The sequence below is a fragment of the Tursiops truncatus genome, chromosome 6, assembly GCF_011762595.2.
Source record: "Tursiops truncatus isolate mTurTru1 chromosome 6, mTurTru1.mat.Y, whole genome shotgun sequence".
Lineage (NCBI taxonomy): Eukaryota > Metazoa > Chordata > Mammalia > Artiodactyla > Delphinidae > Tursiops > Tursiops truncatus.
In genome coordinates, this window is record NC_047039.1 from 35603732 (window position 1) to 35627068 (window position 23337).

The 23337-nt window shown below is 45.7% G+C and overlaps 1 protein-coding gene across 5 annotated transcripts in view; it reads left to right on the forward strand.

The window, feature by feature from the left end:
* Window positions 1-154: 154 nt before the first annotated feature.
* BAG1 (BAG cochaperone 1) overlaps window positions 155-23337 on the forward strand; it is a 31633-nt gene continuing 8450 nt past the window's right edge. Inside the window, exons 1-9 of one of the 5 annotated variants that reach the window (XR_004526982.2) lie at window positions 155-626; window positions 1946-2074; window positions 3370-3452; window positions 4971-5084; window positions 15210-15317; window positions 16241-16303; window positions 16828-16918; window positions 18827-18911; window positions 22121-22160. Coding sequence is in view for 3 of the 5 variants with exons in the window: in XM_073805658.1 (XP_073661759.1) it covers window positions 590-626; window positions 1946-2074; window positions 3370-3452; window positions 4971-5084; window positions 15210-15317; window positions 16241-16303; window positions 16828-16917 (624 nt within the window). In the remaining 2 variants the exon portion in view is untranslated. Of the gene's footprint in view, window positions 627-1945; window positions 2075-3369; window positions 3453-4970; window positions 5085-15209; window positions 15318-16240; window positions 16304-16827; window positions 16919-18826; window positions 18970-22120; window positions 23261-23337 lie in introns of those variants that run through there. The other 4 variants (XM_073805658.1, XR_012332237.1, XM_033857996.2 and 1 more) reach the window with 4 other exon arrangements.

The following is a 23337-nucleotide window of genomic DNA, read 5'->3' on the forward strand; positions in this document are numbered from 1 at the left end:
GTGATAGACCGAGTCAGCAGGGGGCGTGGCCTCGGTGGCGGGCGTGGGCGTGGCCTCATAAGCTGGGCGGGGCCTCGGCTGAGTGGGTGGGGCCCGGGGCGGCGGTAGCGGAATAGAGCCTGGCGGGAGCAGGGCTGCTCCGAGGGGCGGGGCCCGCAGGTCCGGGCGGAGCGTGGAAGTAGCCGGGCGGTGTCGCGGGGCGCCGCGCTCGGCCTCCACCGCTGGGTGGGCTACTAGCGCGGGTCTGGCGGAGCGCGGCGGCGCTCGGAGATCGCGAGGCGACCGGGAGCGGCTGGGTCCCCGGCGGCGCGCCCCTCGGCTAGGCCGGGAGCCGCGCCAGTCGGTGCCCCCAGCCGAGCGCGGTCCGCCTCCCTCGCAGCGATCAGCCGTCCGGAGTGTGGCCAGAGGGCGTGCCGGATCCACCAGGGGCGCCGCCGCCTGCGTTCGCAGGCCGCGGGTGAAGAAGAAAGCACGGCCTCGCTCGGCCCGGAGCGAAGAGGTGACCCGGAGCGAATAGGGGTCCCGGAGCGAAGAGGCGGTCGGAAGCGAAGAGGTGGCCCTAAGTGAAGAGGTGGCCCGGAGCGAGGAAATGGCGGCAGCCGGGCTCAGCGTAACCGTCACCCACAGTGAGCGCGGGCTGCGAAAAGTCTGGCGGGGGTCTGTGGGTTTGGCCACGTGCCCTCCCGAAGCGTGTGTCCTTGTGTTCTTCTGGCGTCCGGAAGCGTGGGATCTGGTTTGTGTCCGTGGGGCCGGCTTTTGTACGGATCTTTTGTTCAGCACACCTTTGCATGTGGCTGGTGTGTTTTGTCCCAGGCCATTTGTTAGATCCTCGATGTCCGTGCTTCACATCGTGGTCCTGGTTGTATGTGTTAGTGTGTGCCTGCGTAGTTATTGTGGGTCTTTGTGCCTGACTGTTTTTAGCCATGTTGTGTATGACTGTTGTGTGTCTGGACACCTACGTGTGTGCGAGAGTCTGAACTCTTGTCTGCTTTTTGAGTGAGCCCTGGGTTCAGGCGTACACTCTGGGCACCCTTTGGGTCTGCCTACTTTTGGAGTTGACACAGAACTAGACAAAGTTCTGTGTCGAGTTCTCCAGAGAGCTGAGTCCATGAGGTTTCCTCAGGACCAATTAGGGGAGACCCCAGGGCCTCGGAATCTGGTGACCAGGATTCTAGATAATTCAGGTTTAAGTGACCTTGGGATGTCTCCTTTCTAGGCAGCTGGTTTCTACTTCACATAGAAGCAGAGTTGGTAACACCTGTCCCACTCACTACATGTGGCTGTTGAGTAGGCTTAAGGCTTGGCATGATGCACCGGCACAGGCTACCTCCTTATTGTCCACATACCCAGAAAAGAATTAGCACCTCTGCTCCGAAAAGGAATTTCTGCTGTTTGAGTTTATTCATTCGTCTATTCACTGGGCACCAACCATGTATGTGCCGAGGTGTCCCCAGTGGGAGAGACCTGGAGGAAAAACATTTCCTTGCCCATTACAGCAAAGGAGACAAAAATAGTACCTTGCCCAGTACAACACAGAGTAGAGGACAGTCAGGCCACAGGATGCAGATGGCTTGTGAAGAAAGGCACGGACTTTGAAATCAGATAGATCTGAGGTCAAGTTCTAATTCTAGAGTTGGGTCTCATTAGGCAGGTCTTAATTGGACTGAACTCATAGTTTGCTTATCTGTGAAATGGGGAATAATAGGTAATACCTACTTCATGGGGTTGTTCTGAGAATTAAATAAGATCATGCAGGAAATGAGCCTAGTCAGCCCCTTATGCATGTTAAGTGCTTAAAATGTTAGCTGATATCACTGATATTGTTAGTTACTATAATAAAGGAAACAAAAATCCTTGAGCAGGCCTTGAAGGCTGGGTAAATAAAGTGTCAGCCTATATTGGTTTGTGTGAAAGAGTTTTCTTCAACACTTTTCTCTCTCCCCAGGCAATGAGAAGCACGATCTTCAAGTTATCCCGCAAGAAGGCTGTAGTGAACCAATTGTCCAAGACCTGGCCCAGGTTGTTGAAGAGGCCACAGGGGTCCCGCTGCCTTTTCAGAAACTCATATTTAAGGGTAGGTATTTCTCTTCCAGCTTTGAGCCCTCATTGCTAAAAGGCCTATTTAAAACCGCTTAACTTTAATAATAGAAACTCTCAGTTTCGAAACTAGGACAATTCTTATTTGCTTGTTAATTTATTCATCACTTCAACAAATATGTATTGAGGACCTACTATGCACTGGACACTTGCAAACATTTGAACAGGTATTAGAGTTGAAGTCACATGAAGGTGACCGAAATATTACCATTTTTGATGAAGCACATGGGCAGTCTTCCCTGGCCAAGTTAGATCCTCTTCCCATTGTGTTCAGATGGCACTCCCTACCACTTTTGCATAACTTGTACTGAAATTCCTATTAAATAATTGTCTTCATAGTCACTGAACATCTGATTTCTCTAATACAATAACAAACTCCACAAGGGCAGAGATGCTGCTATGTGTCCAATGCTTGGCATAGTGCTGGCACAGAGAAGGTATTGAACAAACTTACCAGGGCCTGGATGTGGCAGGCCCAGTGGATGATGCTGATTTCTGCCAGGACACACCCACTCCCATCCCCATTCTCTGGTCTTCCCATTCCCATGGGAACCCATTATTCTGGTATCTGATGAGGCTAAATGTATCCCATTTGGTGCCAGTCATAAAAAATTTAGTGATGGGAAGCATTTATATTTGTACTTCATAGTACAGCTCCTTGTCTTTTCTTTTTAAAAACATTTCATTTTAGAATTATAAAGGCAATAGAAATCCATGTTTGAAAATAGAGGAAAGCACAAAAAAGAAAATGTTCTCCTGGATAAAACCCCTCATAACAATTCAATATATTTCCGTCCAGCCTCTTTTTGTTTGTTTGTCCTGGCATCCCAAAGTGTGGGTTCTCATTTGTGGCTTTTTTTTTTAGTTGACAAAACTAGGATCATTTCTAGTGATCTTCTTATAACACTGGGTCATCAACATGTATTATGGCATTGAAGTTTCCTGAAAAAAATGAGCTTTGATGCCTACAAAGTCTTCTGTTGTACTGATGTATAGTTAGTCAGTCCCCTATTCCTGAATTTTGGGCTCTTTCCAGTTTCTCACTATTATGAATAATAGTTATTGTATAACAGTTTTGTGCAGGCACATGTCCAGTTATGTGTTAGGGTAAATATCTAAAATGAAGTTACTCGGTCAAGAAACCTTCTAAAAAGCTTATACCAATTCATCCTCTTCTTATTAGTGAACACACTACTTCCTGTACCCTTGCTGAAATCTGTTTTCACTGTTGTGCAATTGTTGCAACCTGACATCACTTTCTTCTTTGTTCAGGAAAATCTCTGAAAGAAATGGAGACGCCATTGTCAGCACTTGGAATACAAAATGGTTGCCGGGTCATGTTAATTGGGAAAAAGGTAAGTTGCTTTTTCCACCAGAATACCTCAGAATCAAATGACGAAGGTCTTTTATGCATGTTTCTGTTTAGAAGGCCAAGTCGGGGAGCCAAGGTTGGCACTGGTGAAGTAGCGCTCTCTAAACAAATGTAGTCTCTTTGTTCCCTGGAGTCACCAGTTCTCACACCCTCCAGCTCCTGTTGTTTAGGGCTTTCACTCTGGGAATTAGGAATGGTTATGCTGCCTCAGTAATGTGGCTTTTGTGTTGGTGGTGGAATCAGTCTGGTTAAAATAGTGCCTGAGGCAGTCCCTACTCACTTGGAGGGGGATTTGCAAGAGAGCGTTTTGTTAGAATAAACCTGTAGATTTTAAAAATAAGTACTCTGCAAACTTCAGGAGCCTCTCTTCCTTTAACCATTCTTTTTACCAAAATCTCACATAAGGATAAACTCTCTTTGGCTGGAAAGAAAGGTTCAGACTAAAGAGGTGATGGAGAAAAAGCCAGTTGGTGAGAAAAGTAGGCCCTGGGGTGTTGAGAGAGGGCCATAGCCAGCCCTGCATTGTGACACAGTGGAATTGTTGGTCCTGTGAAGTTCCCTTACTTCGAGTGAGGTGGCTGATTCAGAGCGGAGAGAGGGCAGAGATTAGCAAAGTGGAGGCACGGAAAGTCTACTCCAGACTTGGAACTGCCAGGAGACTGGCACTCAGGATTTGGCCACAAAGAAGAATGTGAACAATTTAGGGTAGTGTAAAAGCAGGAAGCTGCTGGCTACCAATTAAGGTGAGAGAAGGGGAAATAATCTAGAGATTTCTTGCTCAAGGGTCAGGGAGAATGGTGATGGGCAATGAGCAGAACCCAAGGGTTGAGTTTGAAGAAGCTTTAGGACCCTCAGTTGGAGCTGTCCTGGAGTATGTGGAGCCAAGTCCAATTTAAGTCTCTTCTACCTATTTTGGGCTGTGTAACCTTAAGTTACTTTACAGTAACCTCAATTTCATCATCTGAAACAGTACCTCCTTCACTGGATTGTGGTAAGGCTTAAACAGTAATACAGGTGAAGTGCTTAGGATGAAACCTGGCATACAGGGGATGCTCAGTAAAAGTATTCATCATCATCATCATATTGAATGAGAGAGCTCAGGAATTCCATTTAAAGGAAGGGTAGAATTCCACCTGTCTCACCGTTCTGGACTCCTCACAGGCATTCACTGTAACTTGTTAACACTCCAGGCTTCAGTCCGGAATCTGTTGGTAATCAGCCCCAGGCTGAGGTTGAATCTGGCACATGGATCAGCTTTGTTCTCTGAACCCAAGCCGTCAGGGCTCTCTTGCCAGAATGTGTACCTGATACCTTCTCTCTATCTAGTCTAGAGTCTTTGTAGATAGAAAACCTTCATGTATAACCCTCCAGCTTGCCTTCTAAGAAGCAACAGAGTTAAGACGATTTTTTCTAGGTCAGTGGTTTAACCCAATTGTGGTCAGATTTTTTTTTCCTGACAGAAAAAAAATTCTTGACTTCATTTTATTCTTAAACATTTTAGAACAGTCCAGAGGAAGAAGTTGAAATAAAGAAGTTGAAAGATTTGGAGAAGTCTGTGGAGAAGATAGCTGACCAACTGGAAGAGTTGAGTAAAGAGCTTACTGGAATCCAGCAGGTAACCCTCTCCGTGGACTTTGTCGTTCTGCCTTCTATGAGAATTCTCTGGAGATACAAATATGTGGTTACAAGGGCGGACTTTGTTGTCAGACTCCCTGGGTTCAGACCCTGGCTCTATCCTTTCTGTTACTGTGGGCAAGTTTGCCTTTGTCTCAGGTTCCTCATCTGTAAAAAGGGAGTAATGATGGTACCTCCCTCTTAGGGCTGTTGTGGGGATTAAATTACATAATTTGAGCCTGACATATACTAAGTGCTTTGTAAGTGTTATCAACACTGTTATTTCCAAACCCCAGCCAGCATCCATTTGTGCTCCTAGGAGAACACCTGCTGTGCTAGGATCATGTGTCTAAAATAGAATAAGTAGCTTCTCTCAGTCTAGTCAGCTATAATGTATTTGGCAAGGCAAAGAACATTGTGTGGATTCATAGAAGGTCCAAGTTGACCATGATCTTGGGGTGGGCATAGGGGTCATCCTATTCAATTCCTTATAGTATTAGAGGTGGAGTACTGAAACCAAATAAGGATGAGGAACAGCCCCAAAGCACATACTTATTTATGATCCCTTCATTTTATAACATTTATAGATGTATGTTTGTGTTTTAATTACAAAAGTAATACATGCTGATTGTACATAGCTTTTAAGAAAACATGGGCACTAATATGAAAAATAATAATTACCTGTAAGACCCCCAACTCAAAGATAATCATTACTAAAAACTGGAATCTATTTTTTCATCTTAAAAAAATTGGTATAATGTTAGGTACACTTTGTTTGTAAATTGTTCCTTTATTGGTTTAAAAAATTGAACATTTTCCCATGTCATTAAAAATGATCATATGTAACCAAATCACTTTGCTGTATACCTGAAACGAACACAGTATTGTAAATCAACTATACCTAAATAAAGAAAAAATGTTTTGACTGAAAAAAAAAAGGTCATACTTTTCAAAACTTCCATAGTATTTATTTCATCATATGAATGGATCATGGTTTACCTAACCAATTCTCTATTATTCATCACCTAATGTTACTTTACCATTATGTATAGTGCTTCCTTTTTTTTTTTAACATCTTTATTGGAGTATAATTGCTTTACAGTGGTGTGCTAGTTTCTGCTTTATAACAAAGTGAATAAGCTATACATATACCCATATCCCCGTATCTCCTCCCTCCTCTGTCTCCCTCCCACCTTCCCTACCCCACCCCTCTGGGTGGTCCAAAGCACCGAGCTGATCTCCCTGTGCTATGCGGCTGCTTCCCACTAGCTATCTATTTTACATTTGGTAGTATATATAAGTCCATGCCACTTCGTCCCAGCTTACCCTTCCCCTTCCCCATGTCCTCAAGTCCATTCTCTACATCTGCATCTTTATTCCTGTCCTGCCCCTAGGTTCTTCAGAGCTATCTTTTTTTTTTTTTTAGATTCCATATATGTATATGTTTTAGCATATGGTATTTCTTTTTCTCATTCTGACTTCACTCTGTATGACAGACTCTAGGTCCATCCAACTCACTACAAATAACTCGATTTATTTACTTTTTATGGCTGAGTAATATTCCATTGTATATATGTGCCACATCTTCTTTATCCATTCATCTGTCGATGGACACTTAGGTTGCTTCCATGTACTGGCTATTGTAAATAGAGCTGCAGTAAATATTGTGGTATATGACTCTTTTTGAATTCTGGTTTTCTCAGGGTACATGCCCAGTAGTGGGATTACTGGCTGCTATGGTAGTTCTATTTTTAGTTTTTTAAGGAACCTCCATACTGTTCTCCATAGTGGCTCTATCAATTTACCTTCCTACCAACAGTGCAAGAGGGTTCCCTTTTCTCCACACCCTCTCCAGCATTTATTGTTTGTAGATTTTTTTTTTTTTTTTTTTTGCGGTACGCGGGCCTCTCACTGTTGTGGCCTCTCCCGTTGCGGAGCACAGGCTCTGGACACGCAGGCTTAGCGGCCATGGCTCACTGGCCCAGCCACTCCGCGGCATGTGGGATCTTCCCGGACCAGGTCACGAACCCGCGTCCCCTGCATCGGCAGGCGGCCTCTCAACCACTGCACCACCAGGGAAGCCCCCTCATTGTAGTTTTTCTTGTTTGTTTGTTTTTGTTTTTGTTTTTTTTGCGGTACGCGGGCCTCTCACTGTTGTGGCCTCTCCCGTTGCGGAGCACGGGCTCCAGACGCGCAGGCTCAGTGGCCATGGCTCACGGGCCCAGCCGCTCCGCGGCATGTGGGATCTTCCCGGAACGGGGCACGAACCTGTGTCCCCTGCATCGGCAGGCGGACTCTCAACCACTGCGCCACCAGGGAAGCCCCTCATTGTAGTTTTGATTTGCATTTCTCTAATGATTAGTGATGTTGAGCATCCTTTCATGTGTTTGTTGGCAATCTGTATATCTTCTTTGGAGAAATGTCTATTTAGGTCTTCTGCCCATTTTTGGATTGGGTTGTTTGTTTTTTTGATATTGAGCTACATGAGCTGCTTGTAAATTTTGGGGATCAATCCTTTGTCAGTTGCTTCATTTGCAAATATTTTCTCCCATTCTGAGGGTTGTCTTTTCGTCTTGTTTATGGTTTCCTTTGCTGTGCAAAAGCTTTTAAGTTTCATTAGGTCCCATTTGTTTATTTTTGTTTTTATTTCCATTTCGCTAGGAGGTGGGTCAAAAAGGATCTTGCTGTGATTTATGTCATAGAGTGTTCTGCCTATGTTTCCCTCTAAGAGTTTGATAGTGTCTGGCCTTACATTTAGGTCTTTAATCCATTTGAGTTTATTTTTGTGTATGGTGTTAGGGAGTGTTCTAATTTCATTCTTTTACATGTACCTGTCCAGTTTTCCCAGCGCCACTTATTGAAGAGGCTGTCTTTTCTCCATTGTATATTCTTGCCTCCTTTATCAAAGATAAGGTAACCATACGTGCATGGGTTTATCTCTGGGCTTTCTATCCTGTTCCATTGATCTGTATTTCTGTTTTTGTGCCAGTACCATACTGTCTTGATTACTGTAGCTTTGTAGTATAGTCTGAAGTCCGGGAGCCTGATTCCTCCAGCTCGTTTTTCTTTCTCAAGATTGCTTTGGCTATTCGGGGTCTTTTGTGTTTCCATACAAATTGTGAAACTTTTTGTTTTAGTTCTGTGAAAAGTGCCGTTGGTAGTTTGATAGGGATTGCGTTGAATCTGTAGATTGCTTTGGGTAGTATAGTCATTTTCACAATATTGATTCTTCCAATCCAAGAACATGGTATATCTCTCCATCTCTTCATATCATCTCTAATTTATTTCATCAGTGTCTTATAGTTTTCTGCATACAGGTCTTTTGTCTCCTTAGGTAGGTTTATTCTTAGGTATTTTATTCTTTTTGGTGCAATGGTAAATGGGCGGTTTTCCTTAATTTCTCTTTCACATTTTTCATCATTAGTGTGTAGGAATGCAAGAGATTTCTGTGCATTAATTTTGTATCCTGCTACTTTACCAAATTCATTGATTATCTCTAGCAGTTTTCTGGTAGCATCTTTAGGATTTTCTACGTACGGTATCATGTCATCTCCAAACAGTGACAGCTTTACTTCTTCCTTTGCAATTTGGATTCCTTTTATTTCCTTTTCTTCTCTCATTACTGTGGCTAAAACTTCCAAAATTATGTTGAAGAAAGGTGGTGAGAGTGGGCCACCTTGTCTTGTTCCTGATCTTAGCGAAAATGGTTTCAGTTTTTCACCATTGAGAACGATGTTGGTTGTGGGTTTGCCATATATGGCCTTTATTATGTTGAGGTAAGTTCCCTCTATGCCTTCTTTCTGGAGGGTTTTTATCATAAATGGGTGTTGAAGTTTGTCAAAAGCTTTTTCTTCATCTATTGAGATGATCATATGGTTTTTATCCTTCAATTTGTTAATATGGTATATCACATTAGTTGATTTGTGTATATTGAAGAATCCTTGCATTCCTGGGATAAACCCCACTTGATCATGGTGTATGATCCTTTTAATGTGTTATTGGATTTTGTTTGCTAGTATTTTGTTGAGGATTTTTGCATCTATGTTCATCAGTGATATTGGCCTGTAGTTTTCTTTCTTTGTGACATCTTTGTCTCATTTTGGTATCAGGGTGATGGGGGCCTTGTAGAATGAGTTTCCGAGTGTTCCTCCCTCTGCTATATTTTGGAAGAGTTTGAGAAGCACAGGTGTTAGCTTTTCTCTAAATGTTTGATAGAATTCACCTGTGAAGCCATCTGGTCCTGGGCTTTTGTTTGTTGGAAGATTTTTAATCACAGTCTCAATTTCAGTGCTTGTGAATGGTCTGTTTATATTTCCTATTTCTTCCTGGATCAGTCTCAGAAGGTTGTGCTTTTCTAAGAATTTGGCCATTTCTTCCAGGTTGTCCATTTTATTGGCATAGAGTTGCTTGTAGTAATCTCTCATGATCCTTTGTATTTCTGCAGTGTCAGTTGTTACTTCTCCCTTTTCATTTCTAATCTATTGATTTGAGTCTTCTCCCTTTTGTTCTTGTTGAGTCTGGCTAATGGTTTATCAATTTTGTTTATCTTCTCAAAGAACCAGCTTTTAGTTTTATTGATGTTTGCCATTGTTTCCTTCATTTCTTTTTCATTTATTTCTGTTGTGATCTTTATGATTTCTTTCCTTCTGCTAACTTGGGAGTTTTTTCGTTCTTCTTTCTCTAATTACTTTAGGTGTAAGGTTAGGTTGTTTATTTGAGATGTTTCTTTTTTCTTGAGGTAGGATTGTATTGCTGTAAACTTCCCCCTTAGAACTGCTTTTGCTGCATTCCATAGGTTTGGGATAGTCGTGTTTTCATTGTCATTTGTTTCTAGGTATTTTTTGATTTCCTCTTTGATTTCTTCAGTGATCTCTTGGTTATTAAGTAGTGTATTGTTTAGTCTCCATATGCTTGTATTTTTTACAGATTTTTTTTCCTGTAATTGTTATCTAGTCTCATAGCTTTGTGGTTGGAAAAGACACTTGATATGATTTCAATTTTCTTAAATTTACCAAGGCTTGATTTGTGACCCAAGATATGATCTATCCTGGAGAATGTTCCATGAGCACTTGAGAAGAAAGTGTATTCTTTTGTTTTTGGATGGAATGTCCTATAAATATCAATTAAGTCCATCTTGTTTAATGTATCATCTAAAGCTTGTGTTTCCTTATTTGTTTTCTGTTTGGATGATCTGTCCATTGGTGAAAGTGGGTGTGGAAGTCCCCTACTGTGATTGTGTTGCTGTCAATTTCCCCTTTTATGGCTGTTAGCATTTGCCTTATGTACTGAGGTGCTCCTATGTTGGGTGCATAAATATTTACAATTGTTATATCTTCTTCTTGGATTGATCCCTTGATCATTATGTAGTGTCCTTGTCTCTTATAATAGTCTTTATTTTAACGTCTGTTTTATCTGATATGAGACTTGCTACTCCAGCTTTCTTTTGATTTTCATTTGCATGGAATATCATTTTCCATCCCCTTACTTTCAGTCTGTATGTGTCCCTAGGTCTGAAGTGGGTCTCTTGTAGACAGCATATATATGGGTCTTGTTTTTGTATCCATTCAGCCAGTCTGTGTCTTTTGGTTGGAGCATTTAATCCATTTACATTTAAGGTAATTATCGATATGTTTGTTCCTATTACCATTTTCTTAATTGTTTTGGGTTTGTTATTGTAGGTCTTTTCCTTCTCTTGTGTTTCCTGCTTAGAGAAGTTCCTTTAGCATTTGTTGTAAACCTGGTTTGGTGGTGCTGAATTCTCTTAGCTTTTGCTTGTCTGTAAAGGTTTTAATTTCTCCATCAAATCTGAATGAGATCCTTCCTGGGTAGAGCAATCTTGGTTGTAGGTTTTTCCCTTTCATCACTTTAAATATGTCCTGCCATTCCCTTCTAGTTTGCAGAGTTTCTGCTGAAAGATCAGCTGTTAACCTTATGGGGATTCCCTTGTATGTTATTTGTTGTTTTTCCCTGCTTTTAATAGTTTTCCTTTGTGTTTAATTTTGGTAGTTTGATTAATGTGTGTCTTGGCATGTTTCTCCTTGGGTTTATTCTGTATGGGACTCTTTGCACTTCCTGGACTTGACTATTTCCTTTCCCGTATTAGGGAAGTTTTCAACTATAATCTCTTCAAATATTTTTTCAGTCCCTTTCTTTTTCTCTTCTTCTTCTCGGACCCCTATAATTCGAATGTTGGTGCGTTTTTTTTTTTAAATTAATTTATTTTTTTATGTTTGGCTGTGTTGTGTGTTCGTTGCTGTGCGCGGGCTTTCTCTAGTTGCTGCGAGCGGGAGCTACTCTTCGTTGCAGTGCGTAGGATTCTTATGGCAGTGGCTTCTCTTGCTGCAGAGCACTGGCTCTAGGCACACGGGCTTCAGTAGTTGTGGCACACAGGCTCAGCAGTCGTGGCTTGTGGGCTCTAGAGCACAGGCTCAGTAGTTGTGGCACACAGGCATAGTTGCTCCATGGCATGTGGGATCTTCCCCAACTAGGGCTCGAACCCATGACCCCTGCACTGGCAGGCAGATTCTTAACCACTGCGCCATCAGGGAAGCCCTGTTGGTGCATTTAATATTATCCCAGTGGTCTCTAAGCCTGTCCTCAGTTCTTTTTTTTCCTTTCTTTTCTGTGGTACGCGGGCCCCTCTCACTGTTGTGGCCTCTCCCGTTGCGGAGCACACGCTCCGTTCGCGCAGGCTTAGCAGCCATGGCTCACAGGCCCAGCCGCTCCGTGGCACGTGGGGTCTTCCCAGACCGGGGCACGAACCAGTGCCCGCTGCATCGGCAGGTGGACTCTCAACCACTGTGCCACCAGGGAAGCCCTGTCCTCAATTCTTTTCATTCTTTTTTCTTTATTCTGCTCTGAGGTAGTTATTTCCACTATTTTATCTTCCAGGTCACTTATCCATTCTTCTGCCTCAGTTATTCTGCTATTGATTCCTTCTAGAGAATCTTAAATTTCATTTATTGTGTTGTTCATCATTGTTTGTTTGCTGTTTAGGTCTTCTAGTCCTTGTTAAACGTTTCTTGCATTTTCTGTATTCTATTTGCAAGATTTTGGATCATCTTTACTATCATTTCTCTGAATTCTTTTTCAGGTAGACTGCCTATTTCCTCTTCATTTGTTTGGTCTGATGGTTTTTTACCTTGCTCCTTCATCTGCTGTGTGTTTCTTTGTCTTCTCATTTTGCTTAACTTACTGTGTTTGGGGTCTCCTTTTCGCAGGCTTCAGGTTCATAGTTCCCGCTGTTTTTGGTGTCTGCCCCCAGTGGCTAAGGTTGGTTCAGTGGGTTGTGTGGGCTTACTGGTGGAGGGGACTAGTGCCTGTGTTCTAGTGGACGAGGCTGGATCTTGTCTTTCTGGTGGGCAAGACCGTGTTTTGGGGTGTCTGTGACCTTATTATGATTTTATGCAGACTCTCTGCTAATGGATGGGGTTGTGTTCCTGTCTTGCTAGTTGTTTGGCATAGGGTGTTCAGCACTGTAGCTTGCTGGTCATTGAGCGGAGTTGGGTCTTAGTGTTGAGATGGAGATCTCTGGGAAAGCTTTCACCATTTGATATTACAAGGAGCCGGGAGGTCTCTGGTGCACCAGTGTCCTGAACTTGGCTCTCCCACCTCAGAGGCAGAGGCCTGACACCCGACCGGAGCACCAAGACCCTGTCAGCCACATGGCTCAGAAGAAAAGGGAGAAAAAAAGAAAGAAAGGAAGGAAAGAAAAGAAAGTTATTAAAATAAAAAATAATTATTAAAAATTAAAAATTAAAAAATAGTAAAAAAAAAAAAAAAGAGAGAAGAAAGAAGGAAAGAAAGAAAGAAGAGAGCAACCAAACCAAAAAACAAATCCACCAGTGATAACAAGCGCTAAAAACTATACAAAAAAAAAAATGGACAGCTAGAACCCTAGGACAAATGGTAAAAGCAAAGCTATACAGACAAAATCACACACAGAAGCATACACATACACACTCACAAAAAGAGAAAAAGGAAAAAAAATATGTATATATTTTAAAAAAAGAAAAAAAAAGGAAGAAGAAAGCAACCAAATCAATAAACAAATCTACCAATGATAATAAACTCTAAATACTAAACTAAGATAAACATAAAACCAGGAACAAATTAAATGCAGACAGCAAACCCCAAGTCTACAGTTGCTCCCAAAGTCGACCGCCTCAGTTTGGGATGATTCGTTGTCTATTCAGGTATTCCACAGATGCAGGGTCATGAGGTTGATTGTGGAGATTTAGTCCACTGCTCCTGAGGCTGCTGGGAGAGATTTCCCTTTCTCTTCTTTGTTCGCACAGCTCCTGGGGTTCAGCTTTGGATTTGGCCCCGCCTCTGCGTGTAGGTCGCTGGAGGGCGTCTGTTCTTCGCTCAGACAGGACAGGGTTAAAGGAGAAGCTGATTAGTGGGCTCTCGCTCACTCAGGACGGGGGGAGGGAGGGGTACGGATGCGGGGCGAGCCTGCGGCGTCAGAGGCCAGAGTGATGTTGCACCAGCCTGAGGCGCGCTGTGCGTTCTCCCGGGGAAGTTGTCCCTGGATCCCGGGACCCTGGCAGTGGCGGGCGGCACAGGCTCCCCGGAAGGGAGGTGTGGATAGTGACCTGTGCTTGCACACAGGCTTCTTGGTGGCTGCAGCAGTAGCTTTAGCGTTTCATGCCCATCTCTGGGGTGCGCGCTGATAGCCGCGGCTCACGCCTGTCTCTGGAGCTCGTTTACGCGGTGCTCTGAATCCCCTCTCCTTGCGCACCCCCGAAACAACGGTCTCCTTACTCTTAGGCATGTCCAGACTTTTCCCGGACTCCCTCCCGGCTAGCTGTGGCGCACTAGCCCCCTTCAGGCTGTGTTCACGCAGCCAACCCCAGTCCTCTCCTTGGGATCTGACCTCCGAAGCCCAAGCCTCAGCTCCCAGCCTCCGCCCACCCTGGAGGGTGAGCAGACAAGCCTCTCGGGCTGGTGAGTGCTGGTCAGCACGGATCCTCTATGCAGAAATCTCTCCGCTTTGCCCTCTGCACCCCTGTTGCTGCGCTCTCCTCCGTGGCTCTGAAGCTTCCCCTCCCCACCATCCCCCATCTCCGCCAGTGAAGGGGCTTCCTAGTGTGTGGAAACCTTTCCTCCTTCACAGCTCCCTCCCACTGGTGCAGGTCCCGTCCCTATTCTTTTGTCTCTGTTTTTTCTTTTTTCTTTTGCCCTACCCAGGTACGTGGGGAGTTTCTTGCCTTTTGGGAAGTCTGAGGTCTTCTGCCAGCGTTCAGTAGGTGTTCTGTAGGAGTTGTTCCACATGTAGATGTATTTCTGATGTATTTGTGATCTCCACGTCTTACTCCTCTGCCATCTTGAAGCCATAATGCTTCTTTGAACGTCCTCGGACATAAATCTTTTTTGACCATTTCCGATTTTTTTGGTAGGATAAATTCTTTAAGTTGGAATTGCCAGCTAATATATACTACATGTTGTCAAATCTGCATCTGTAGCCTATGGCTTTTATTTCCTCAGAGATACCTGCTGTCCACCTGTTGTCACCAGCTAACTGGTCATTAGGCCAAGCATTGTGAATAAACAGAGAGACAATTTAATAAAAATAATGTAAGTGCTGCCATTTGTTAGCATACATACATCTGTGTCAGGAATTCTATTAAAGGTCTACATTATTTCTCTTTATCCTCATGGTAACCCTCTGGGATGTGGGTATCATGATCTCCATTTTAAAGATGAGAACACCGAGGCACAGATAGGTAAAGAACTTGCTCAAGGTCACAAGCCAGTACAGTGCAGTCAGAGTTGAAGCCCAGGCCTATCAAACTCTAAACCCTGTGCTCTTAATGTCTGCTTCTCGTGTGCAGGTATACACTAGTGACTGGGGGCTTCACCAGAGCCAGGCCTCCACAGGCATTTGTGACCCCAGTGGACAGTGTAAGATAGACCATGTAATGGCCTGCAGCCTACTACAGTGCTTGGGGTGGCCCAGGGCCAGCTTTTCTGTTTTTCCTAAGAGGTGAAGTTGCAGGCCTGAGGTCTGGCCCAGCCTGTTGGGGAATGTGGACTCAGGGTGTGGCTGCTTCATCAGTGCCTTGGCTTGGAGTTTTCCATCAGCCTCAAGGAACCTTTGCAATAATGCATCATTCCTCCACAGGGTTTTCTGGCCAAGGATTTGCAAGCTGAAGCTCTCTGCAAACTCGACAGGAGAGTAATAGCCACAGTCGGGCAGTTTATGAAGATCTTGGAAGAGATTGACACACTAGTAAGTAAATATTCAGCTGAGAAGAACTAGTTTCCTTTGACTATTTTTCAGTCAGTTTCACTCTTTCAGTATCGCACTCACTGCCTGAGGGTATTGAGCACCTATTGCGTACCAGACACTGCTAGGTCTTTGGTGAATACACAGAAAGGTAAGATGGTTCCTGATTTCTCCTGTCCCACCAACATAGGGCTTTTGTCATATTATTTATGTATTTATTTATTTATTTTGGCCACGGCATGTGGGATCTTAGTTCCCCGATCAGGGATTGAAGCCATGCCCCTGCATTGGGAGTGCAGAATCTTAACCACTGGACTGCCAGGGAAGTCCCTGTTATTTTTATTTATGTATGCCAGTAGCATCTAATCCTCAGGAAGCTGGGATGGTCCATGATCTCATGGTTAGAGAAACACAGGGCTTAACTTTTGTAACACATGTGTCTGACATTTCACTGAGCTCATTAACTGTACAGAATTCAGTCAGACCCAGCTCCTGTGAGGCTGTTGGGAATCATCGATGCCACGCTCCCTCTTAGAGATGACACAGTAATGATATCTCTAGCCTAAACTACTCTGCTTGGGATTCTTGGGGGGAGGTGGTAAAGAAGAAGCAAAAAAGCACTGTGCTTTTCCTGCCACCCTGAGCTCATGGTCCAGCCAGGGCACGATATCCATGTACAGGAAACAGTGAGAGGACAAAGTCCATGTTATAGATCTATGGCCCCAACACCAAGAACAAAGGGAGCTTGTATAGGGGTGAGAGCCATGGGAAGGGCCATGTAGGGTACAGATCCAGGGAAGTGATTCCTGAAAATGCATGTCATTCACATTAGTGACCTGTGGCCTGTTCGGTATACTGTAGGTATTTCTGACGTGTTATGTCATTTTCACTGAGGATTATTTATACGTCAACTTATTCTTCCATAGGTTCTGCCAGAAAATTTCAAAGACAGTCGAATGAAAAGGAAGGGTTTGGTGAAAAAGATTCAGGTGAGTTGTGTGGTAGGGCATCACAAAGTGTAATGTGTTGGTGCATGTATCTGTTCAAAGTAGGGTAGAGTACAAGTGTGGTGTGACCTCTCTTTGGTTGTTACATCTCAGCATGAACCCAGAACCTAAGAGAAGAGCTGCTTTCATGTCCCTGTAATTAAATTTGGATTTAAACTAATTGAGAAGGAAGATGGCTGGAGAGCAGATAGGGCTGACATGTTATACTGATCCGATGGACAGGACCCCCTGAAATCGTGCAGTTGCAGTGGCCTGGCTTCCTGTCCTCAGCACCCTTTGGGGGTTGTTGGCATAGAGCACTGTCAGAAGCCCTGGTCCTGTGCTTCCTCTACCTCCCCCTCCTTCCTCTGGAGCCCAGGCCATCTCCATCCCTGCACACCTTTTTCAGCCTGAGTCAGTCGCCCAGGGGTTCCCCAGAGTGGCTGGGCAAAGAGCCTTTTGCAGGTGGGGCTGGCAGGGGTGCCTGGCCCCGAGTGGGCCCTTACTGCTCTGCATTTACCTTGTAGGCGTTCCTAGCTGCATGTGATACAGTGGAGCAGAGCATCTGCCAGGAGATGGAGCGACTGCAGGCCACTAACTTGGCCTTGGCTGACTGAGGTGAGGTGGAGAAGGTTGCGCTGCCTTGAAGAACAGCTCCACCAGCTCTGCACTCTCTGGAACAGAAGTTACGTGCTTTTCCCGGGGCTGCTGGGGACAACTGGCTGATTGCAAGTTTTCCTTCTCTTATACCTGCTCTCAGTGAACACTTGTCTGTGCAATCTTAGCGCACCTGTCAGTTTCTCATTCCGTCTGTGTATATCTGTGCTGTCCAGCAGCCCACCTTGTCTGGAGAGGGCCTCCTCTGCCCAAGTCTTCCCAGCTTTTTTGACCTTTGGATGCTTTCTTTGGGCTGGTGAGAGCTCTCATTTGTCCTGGGGTAGTTCTGGGTTTATCAGCTATCCTGTCTTCAGATACATGAGGCCTTTTTGCCCTTATGATCCCATAGTCCCATCTGTGTAAACCAGAATCACCAGGAGGCTACATCTGGTCAGGAATGTTAGGAATGGCTGAGAACAGGTGTTTGGCACACAGGTAGTCCAAGTATCTCTCATTGTGACCTAATTCTGGAACAGCTGGCTGGGTTGTGGGTTCATAGACCCTGTCTTCACCCCCCAGTGACCCTGACCAGTCACAGGCCGTGAGGTCTCGGGGCCGCTCCTGGACTGGGGCCTGTGGTTGATCCATGGGCTTCCTTGTCCCCAAGCAGATCTCTAGGAGGTTACAGCCCAGAGTTGACTAAGTCTCTGCTCGAAACCGGGTCACAACCATGGCTTAGGAGGGGCAGAGAAGAGAGACAGAGTGAATAATAAAGCAGGCAGGTAGTGAGGGCCACCATAAACTTCTCAGGAGTTCCTTCAAAGGCATTTCTGTTAACTGTACCCTTCTGAGATCTACATGTCCTTCGAGTTCTTCGAGGCTGTTTTTGTCTGTTTTGTGGCCTTTTTCCCCTTCATTGTTATTTAAAAAATAAAACAGTTTATATATACGTCAGCAAGCAGAAGAGTGTTTAGACTTTTTTTTCCTTTTGGTAGATGAAGTATGGGAAGCAAAAGCCTTCTGAGGTTCTAGTCTAGTTATGTTATAAAGTTGAGAGTGGCCCTGTGTGCTGGAATGCTTAAACAGGTCAGCGGCCATCACCCCATTTTTTCACACAGTGCCCAGGAGACAGGCTTCCAACAGGCCACTCTGAGGTCAACCTTCTTTGGCAGAGAGGGAGTCTGTGAAGTCCCAGGCATTTAGGGCTGCATGGGTGGGACTAGGACAAGGTGGTGGTTAGGGGTGGACAAATGGACGAGGCTTGGGGCCCGGCCCGCCCACCCCCAGCTTTAATCAGAGCAGTCCAGTATTTCTCTGTTTCTAGGTAGTAGCTGTGTGGCCTTGAGCCCCAGCACGTTCCTGTGTGCCAGATACCACTCTAAGTTCTTGAGGTGTATTGGTCATTTAATCCTTACACAATCTAGGAGGTAGACAGATACTATCCCTGTTTTATAGATGAGCTCAGGTAATTTGCTCACAATCACAGAGTAAGTGACAAAGCCAGGACACAAACTGGGTAGCTTGAGTCCGAGCCTAAGTCCTTAATCTCTGCCAGTTTGCCTCCCAACTAACATGGGGTTGCTCACACCCTCTCATTTTCTCTTTTTCTTCTATTTATCTCCCATGTTGGCCTCTGCAGCTCCCCTCTGGCCCTCTCCAGTTCATTCTCCACAGAGCAGCTGAGTGATCATGAAGTACACAAATTACCATGTCAGTCCCCTGCTTAAAAACCTCAGAGGCCAAGGTCCGTACCCTGCTCCCTTCTCATCTCGGGCCACTCTCCTGTTTGTTCTCTGCTGTCAGCCACTCTGGTCTAGTTCAGGCCCTCAGGTGCTCTGTGCCCTCTCCCGCCCTGGGGTCTTTGCAGACGCTGTTCCTCTGCTTGGACAGCTCCACGCCATCCTTCCCCTTCCCCTACCCCTGTCCTAGGCGACTCCTGTTCATGCTTCAGAACGTAAACGTCTCTTCATGGAGAAACCTCACCTACTACTGTCTGAGAACATCAAGGCTCCAGGTGACATCCTCTCACAGTTTGTCATGACTTTTTACGATAAACAGCGTTTATCATGGTCTATGATGATTTATTTGTGGGATTATTTGATTAATATTTGCCTTTATGCTAGACTGTGAGTTCCTTGGGTTAAGGAGCTTCTTTGTCTTGTTAACAGTGTATTTCAAGCATATTGTCTGGTTTATATTAGATGCTCAATAAATATTTGGAGAATGAATGAATGTTGACCGCACACATTAATAGTGAAATTTCCACTGCTGCACTCACCCACTGAAGCTCCGTCAGCACTGGGATTTATAGCATCTGCTAGCCACTGTCTTATTTAAGGGTGGGCTGCCCAGCACATGTGCAGGGTAGTAACACGGCCCACTCACATAGATCTGCACATCTACAGGGCATCTCTGCCTATGAACAGGGAAAGAGTACACCTCAGTTGCCCACTTGCGCATAACATGATCAGTCCTGCCGCAGGGGAACAAATGGGGCTCTGTGATCCCACAAACATCCTTCAGCCTCACAGAGTTGGAAGAATTCTCCCACACATTTTCTGTTCAGTCAATTATTTCTGCTTATCCTTCGAGGCACAGCTTAAAGTTTGTCCCCTCAGGCTTCCCTGGTGGCGCAGTGGTTGAGAGTCCGCCTGCCGATGCAGGGGATGTAGGTTTGTGCCCCGGTCCGGGAAGATCCCACATGCCACAGAGCGGCTGGGCCTGTGAGCCATGGCCGCTGAGCCTGCGTGTCCGGAGCCTGTGCTCTGCAATGGGAGAGGCCACAACAGTGAGAGGCCCGTGTACCACAAAAAAAAAAAAAAAAAAAAGTTTATCCCCTCTGAGAAGCCCTTCTTCACCTGGTAGTCAGGACTCTTAGTTGAAAACACCACAAACCTATTCCAGAGAGATTGTTGAAATAGAAAATTTGTTGGTAGGATGTTATCTCATGTAACTTTGGGAAGTTCAAGGGCAGTTGGGCTCCAGGAACACAAATGCTGCCTGAAATTTCTGTCTGTATCTCATTGCATGTCACTACCAGAGAGGAACTGCCTCTGTTTCCTTCTTTCTTTTCTTTCTTTCTTTCTTTCTCTCTCTCTCTCCCTCTCTCCCTCTCTCCCTCTCTCCCTCTCTCCCTCTCCCCCTCCCCCTCCCCCTCCCCCTCCCCCTCTCCCTCTCTCTCTTTCTCTCTTTCTCTCTTTCTTTCTTTCTTTCTTTCTTTCTTTCTTTCCTTTATTGGAGTATAATTGTTTTACATTGGTGTGTGTTTTCTTATTTCTGATTTGAAAAATCTGGAGAATAATCTTCTGGCCAATCAGCAGTGGCCATGCCAGCAGGGTCACATGCCATAGACAGGCCTTTGGGGCCCACACTTACATTTCAGGGTGGTTCCCAGAGACAGGGCCACAGTTTCCATACCTGTAAAGTAGGGAATTAGGTCTTTCTTTCTGTGTGGTGTTCTGGCACATTGCTCAGGCTTAACCTTTGTGATTCCTCATCATGTGAGTGGAAGCCTGGGAGGGGAGGGTCACTGAGGAGAAGCTTGGCTGAGCTCTGCCACTTGGGTCTAAGAGGGGCTTCCCACTTAGGGCAGAGACTTAGATGTCACCAATATCCACTCTTCCTACACTAAGTGAACTACTAATTTGCAGCTTAATACGTGGCCAACCAGATAAAATAATATTTCCCAGTCTTTTTGCACTAGCATGGCCAAGAGACTACATTTTAGCCAATGGGTTGTGTGTACATCTTAGGGAAGCATCGTCAGATGCAGTAGAGTGCCCCTTCCCCGTCTCTGTGGGCTGAGTGTAGACATGATGGTTGGAATTGAAGCGGCTATTCGGACATTGGGGTGGAAACTGATAAGGATAGCAGAGTATAATATAAAAGGAACATGAAGTTAGCATACTACATACGTCTGTGTGTGAGAGAAATTAACTTCTATCTGTTTAAGCCACTGTTATTTTGGCTTTTTGGTCTCTCACAGCCAGACTTAATCCTATACCAACCCTATGCAGGTGGGAAACAAGTTTCTATTGTCAATAGCCATAGAAGGGCCTTACAGGTGACCTCTCAGTCCCTGCTACCTGCAGACCTATCAGCAACAATTCCTGCCCAGGTTCCCATTTCAGTGGTCCAGGGAATGCTGGTTCCTGTCCTCCCTGCTCCCACTGTCCTCCCAGTGTGTGTTTTCCCACCGAGCATTTCCTGCTCCAGCTGCCTGCCCTGGAGCAGGAATCTGAGTCTGTGTGACCCTGCTGCCGCCTGCCAGGCCCCTCTCCACACTCTTCTGCCCACCACCTCCACCACTACCAAAAGGCTCCTCCTGTAAGCTTTGGCCAAGAGCGGGTATCTGACATATACCACAGGCTGGGATCTCTGTCTATGGTGGGATTTCCCAATGCTACGTGTCCCTGTGGGCCATTGTGTGAGTGCCTGTGAGCTGTGTGTGTCCAATGTCAACATATTTAACAACCAGTCAGAATGGACGTTGACCAAAAGAGAAGAGCAGGGTCTGGACATGATCCTGCTATGGTGGCCAGGGTGCAGGGGGACACTTAAGGGCTTGGGGCAGCACCTGTTGTCAACAATTATAGACCTGGTTCAGTATTGTAATAAGCAGTCAGATGTATGATGAATACCACCTGAATATCAGCCATGATAGTGTCGACATGTGGCGGGGGCGGTCTGTGTGTGTGTGTGTGTGAGTGAGATTTGGGGTGCTGGTACAGCCCAGGGAGAAAACTATGAGGGGTGTGGGACCCTCCCAAAGGCTGTTCGAGGCTGGGCCTTGCAGTGGCAGAGGGTACAGATTTCACTTAGGTTCTTGACCTCAGTGACAGGCCAGGCTGGGGCACACAGGAGCACTGCATAGAGCCCTGGGGACAGGGACTGACTCTCAGAGTCGTGACCCCCTCGAGAAGGCAGAAGATGCCTGGGACCTCTAGGGGAACATGTGACAGGGTTGAGGAGCATCAGAGTGATGGAGAGGACATCAGATTCAGAGTAGGGAGGACAGCAAAACTCCCCGCTATGCCAGCCTCCTCCCCAGGATCCCCAGAGACACTGACCTGCTTGGCCAGGTTGTGCTGAATCTTTTATTTCATGTCACATCCTCTCCATGCCCACCACGGTTCTCCAGCCTGAAGCTTCATGGCTCAAGGGGCTCCTGTGGGGTTAGCATTTGCCATCGTTCATGATCTGGATGTCCTGTCTTTTTTCTAGGATCACAGCAGACAAGGATGAGGCCACCTCCTCAGGAACAGTAATGTACCCTTCAGGAACCCTGGCCCAGTCCAGACCCCCTGCTGAGCTCTGCCCACCCACCCAGTGTACAGTGCGGGGGAGGTCCCAGGGCTCCCTGGGCATATCCTTCTACAGCTTTTCCCTCTGTACACCCTCCCCTGGGGCGGTTTCAGCTTCCTGGGCTTTCAACCACCTCTGCATGCTGTTGGCCACAAATCTGTCTCTGGCCTGGACCTCTGTCTTAGACTCCAGGCCTGTTCATGTGATTGTCCATTGTACATCGCCGCTGGGTTGTCCCAGAGGCTCCACTGTCCACGAACATCATCACCTCACAAACCTGCCACGCACACCCTGCCCCCTGCCACATGACACCACCAGCCACCCAAGCCTACAAGTTAGAAACCAGCATGTTGCTCTTGCTTCCTTCCTGCCTGTCAACCCCTCACATCCAATCTCACAGCTTGTCGATTCTACTCCCAATGTAACCATGAGCCTTTAATTATCATGATTGTTTTCCAAGTTAGGACACTGTCCATCTGTCTAGAGTATTGCAGCTTCCAAAGACTTTCTTCTCTTCTGTGTTCTCACTTAGCTCTGGCCGGCTCAAGGTCTTATGAATGAAGAAATGAGACCAAACAGGAGATCCGATGTACCAAGGTCATATTCCGGCCCTGCTTGCTCTAGACTCATTTCTTGCCTCTCCCCCATTCTCCTTTAAATGAGAATGTCCTCCACCATACCCACCTTCTTATATTTCCTCAAATATAAACTTTCTTTCCCTTCTAGATCTTTCCAAACTCATTTCTCTACTTGGAATTACCTTCCCTTGTTTCTTCTTTTTCCTACCTAGTTTCTACTTATCCCTCAGGGCTGAGCTGAGGTGTCGCCTCCCCTGGGAAGTCTTCCCTGCCTTGTCCTTGCCTGGTACCCACAGTACCCTGTGCGCCCCCATCTGGGCCTTTAGCATTCTGTGCTGCTGTTGGCTGACCTTCAGCTTGGCTTCCCCCTTAGACTGACTGTTTGCCCCAGGAGCCGGTAATGCTGTCTAGCTTATTATGCCCTGTTGTATCCCCAGTGCCCGGCACACAGTAGGTGTTCAATAAATAATTGTTGACTGGAGGAATAAATGAACAAATAAGGTCACCTAGTCAGTCGGGGGCAGAACAAGGAAAAGAGCCCAGAGTTTCTACCCGAAC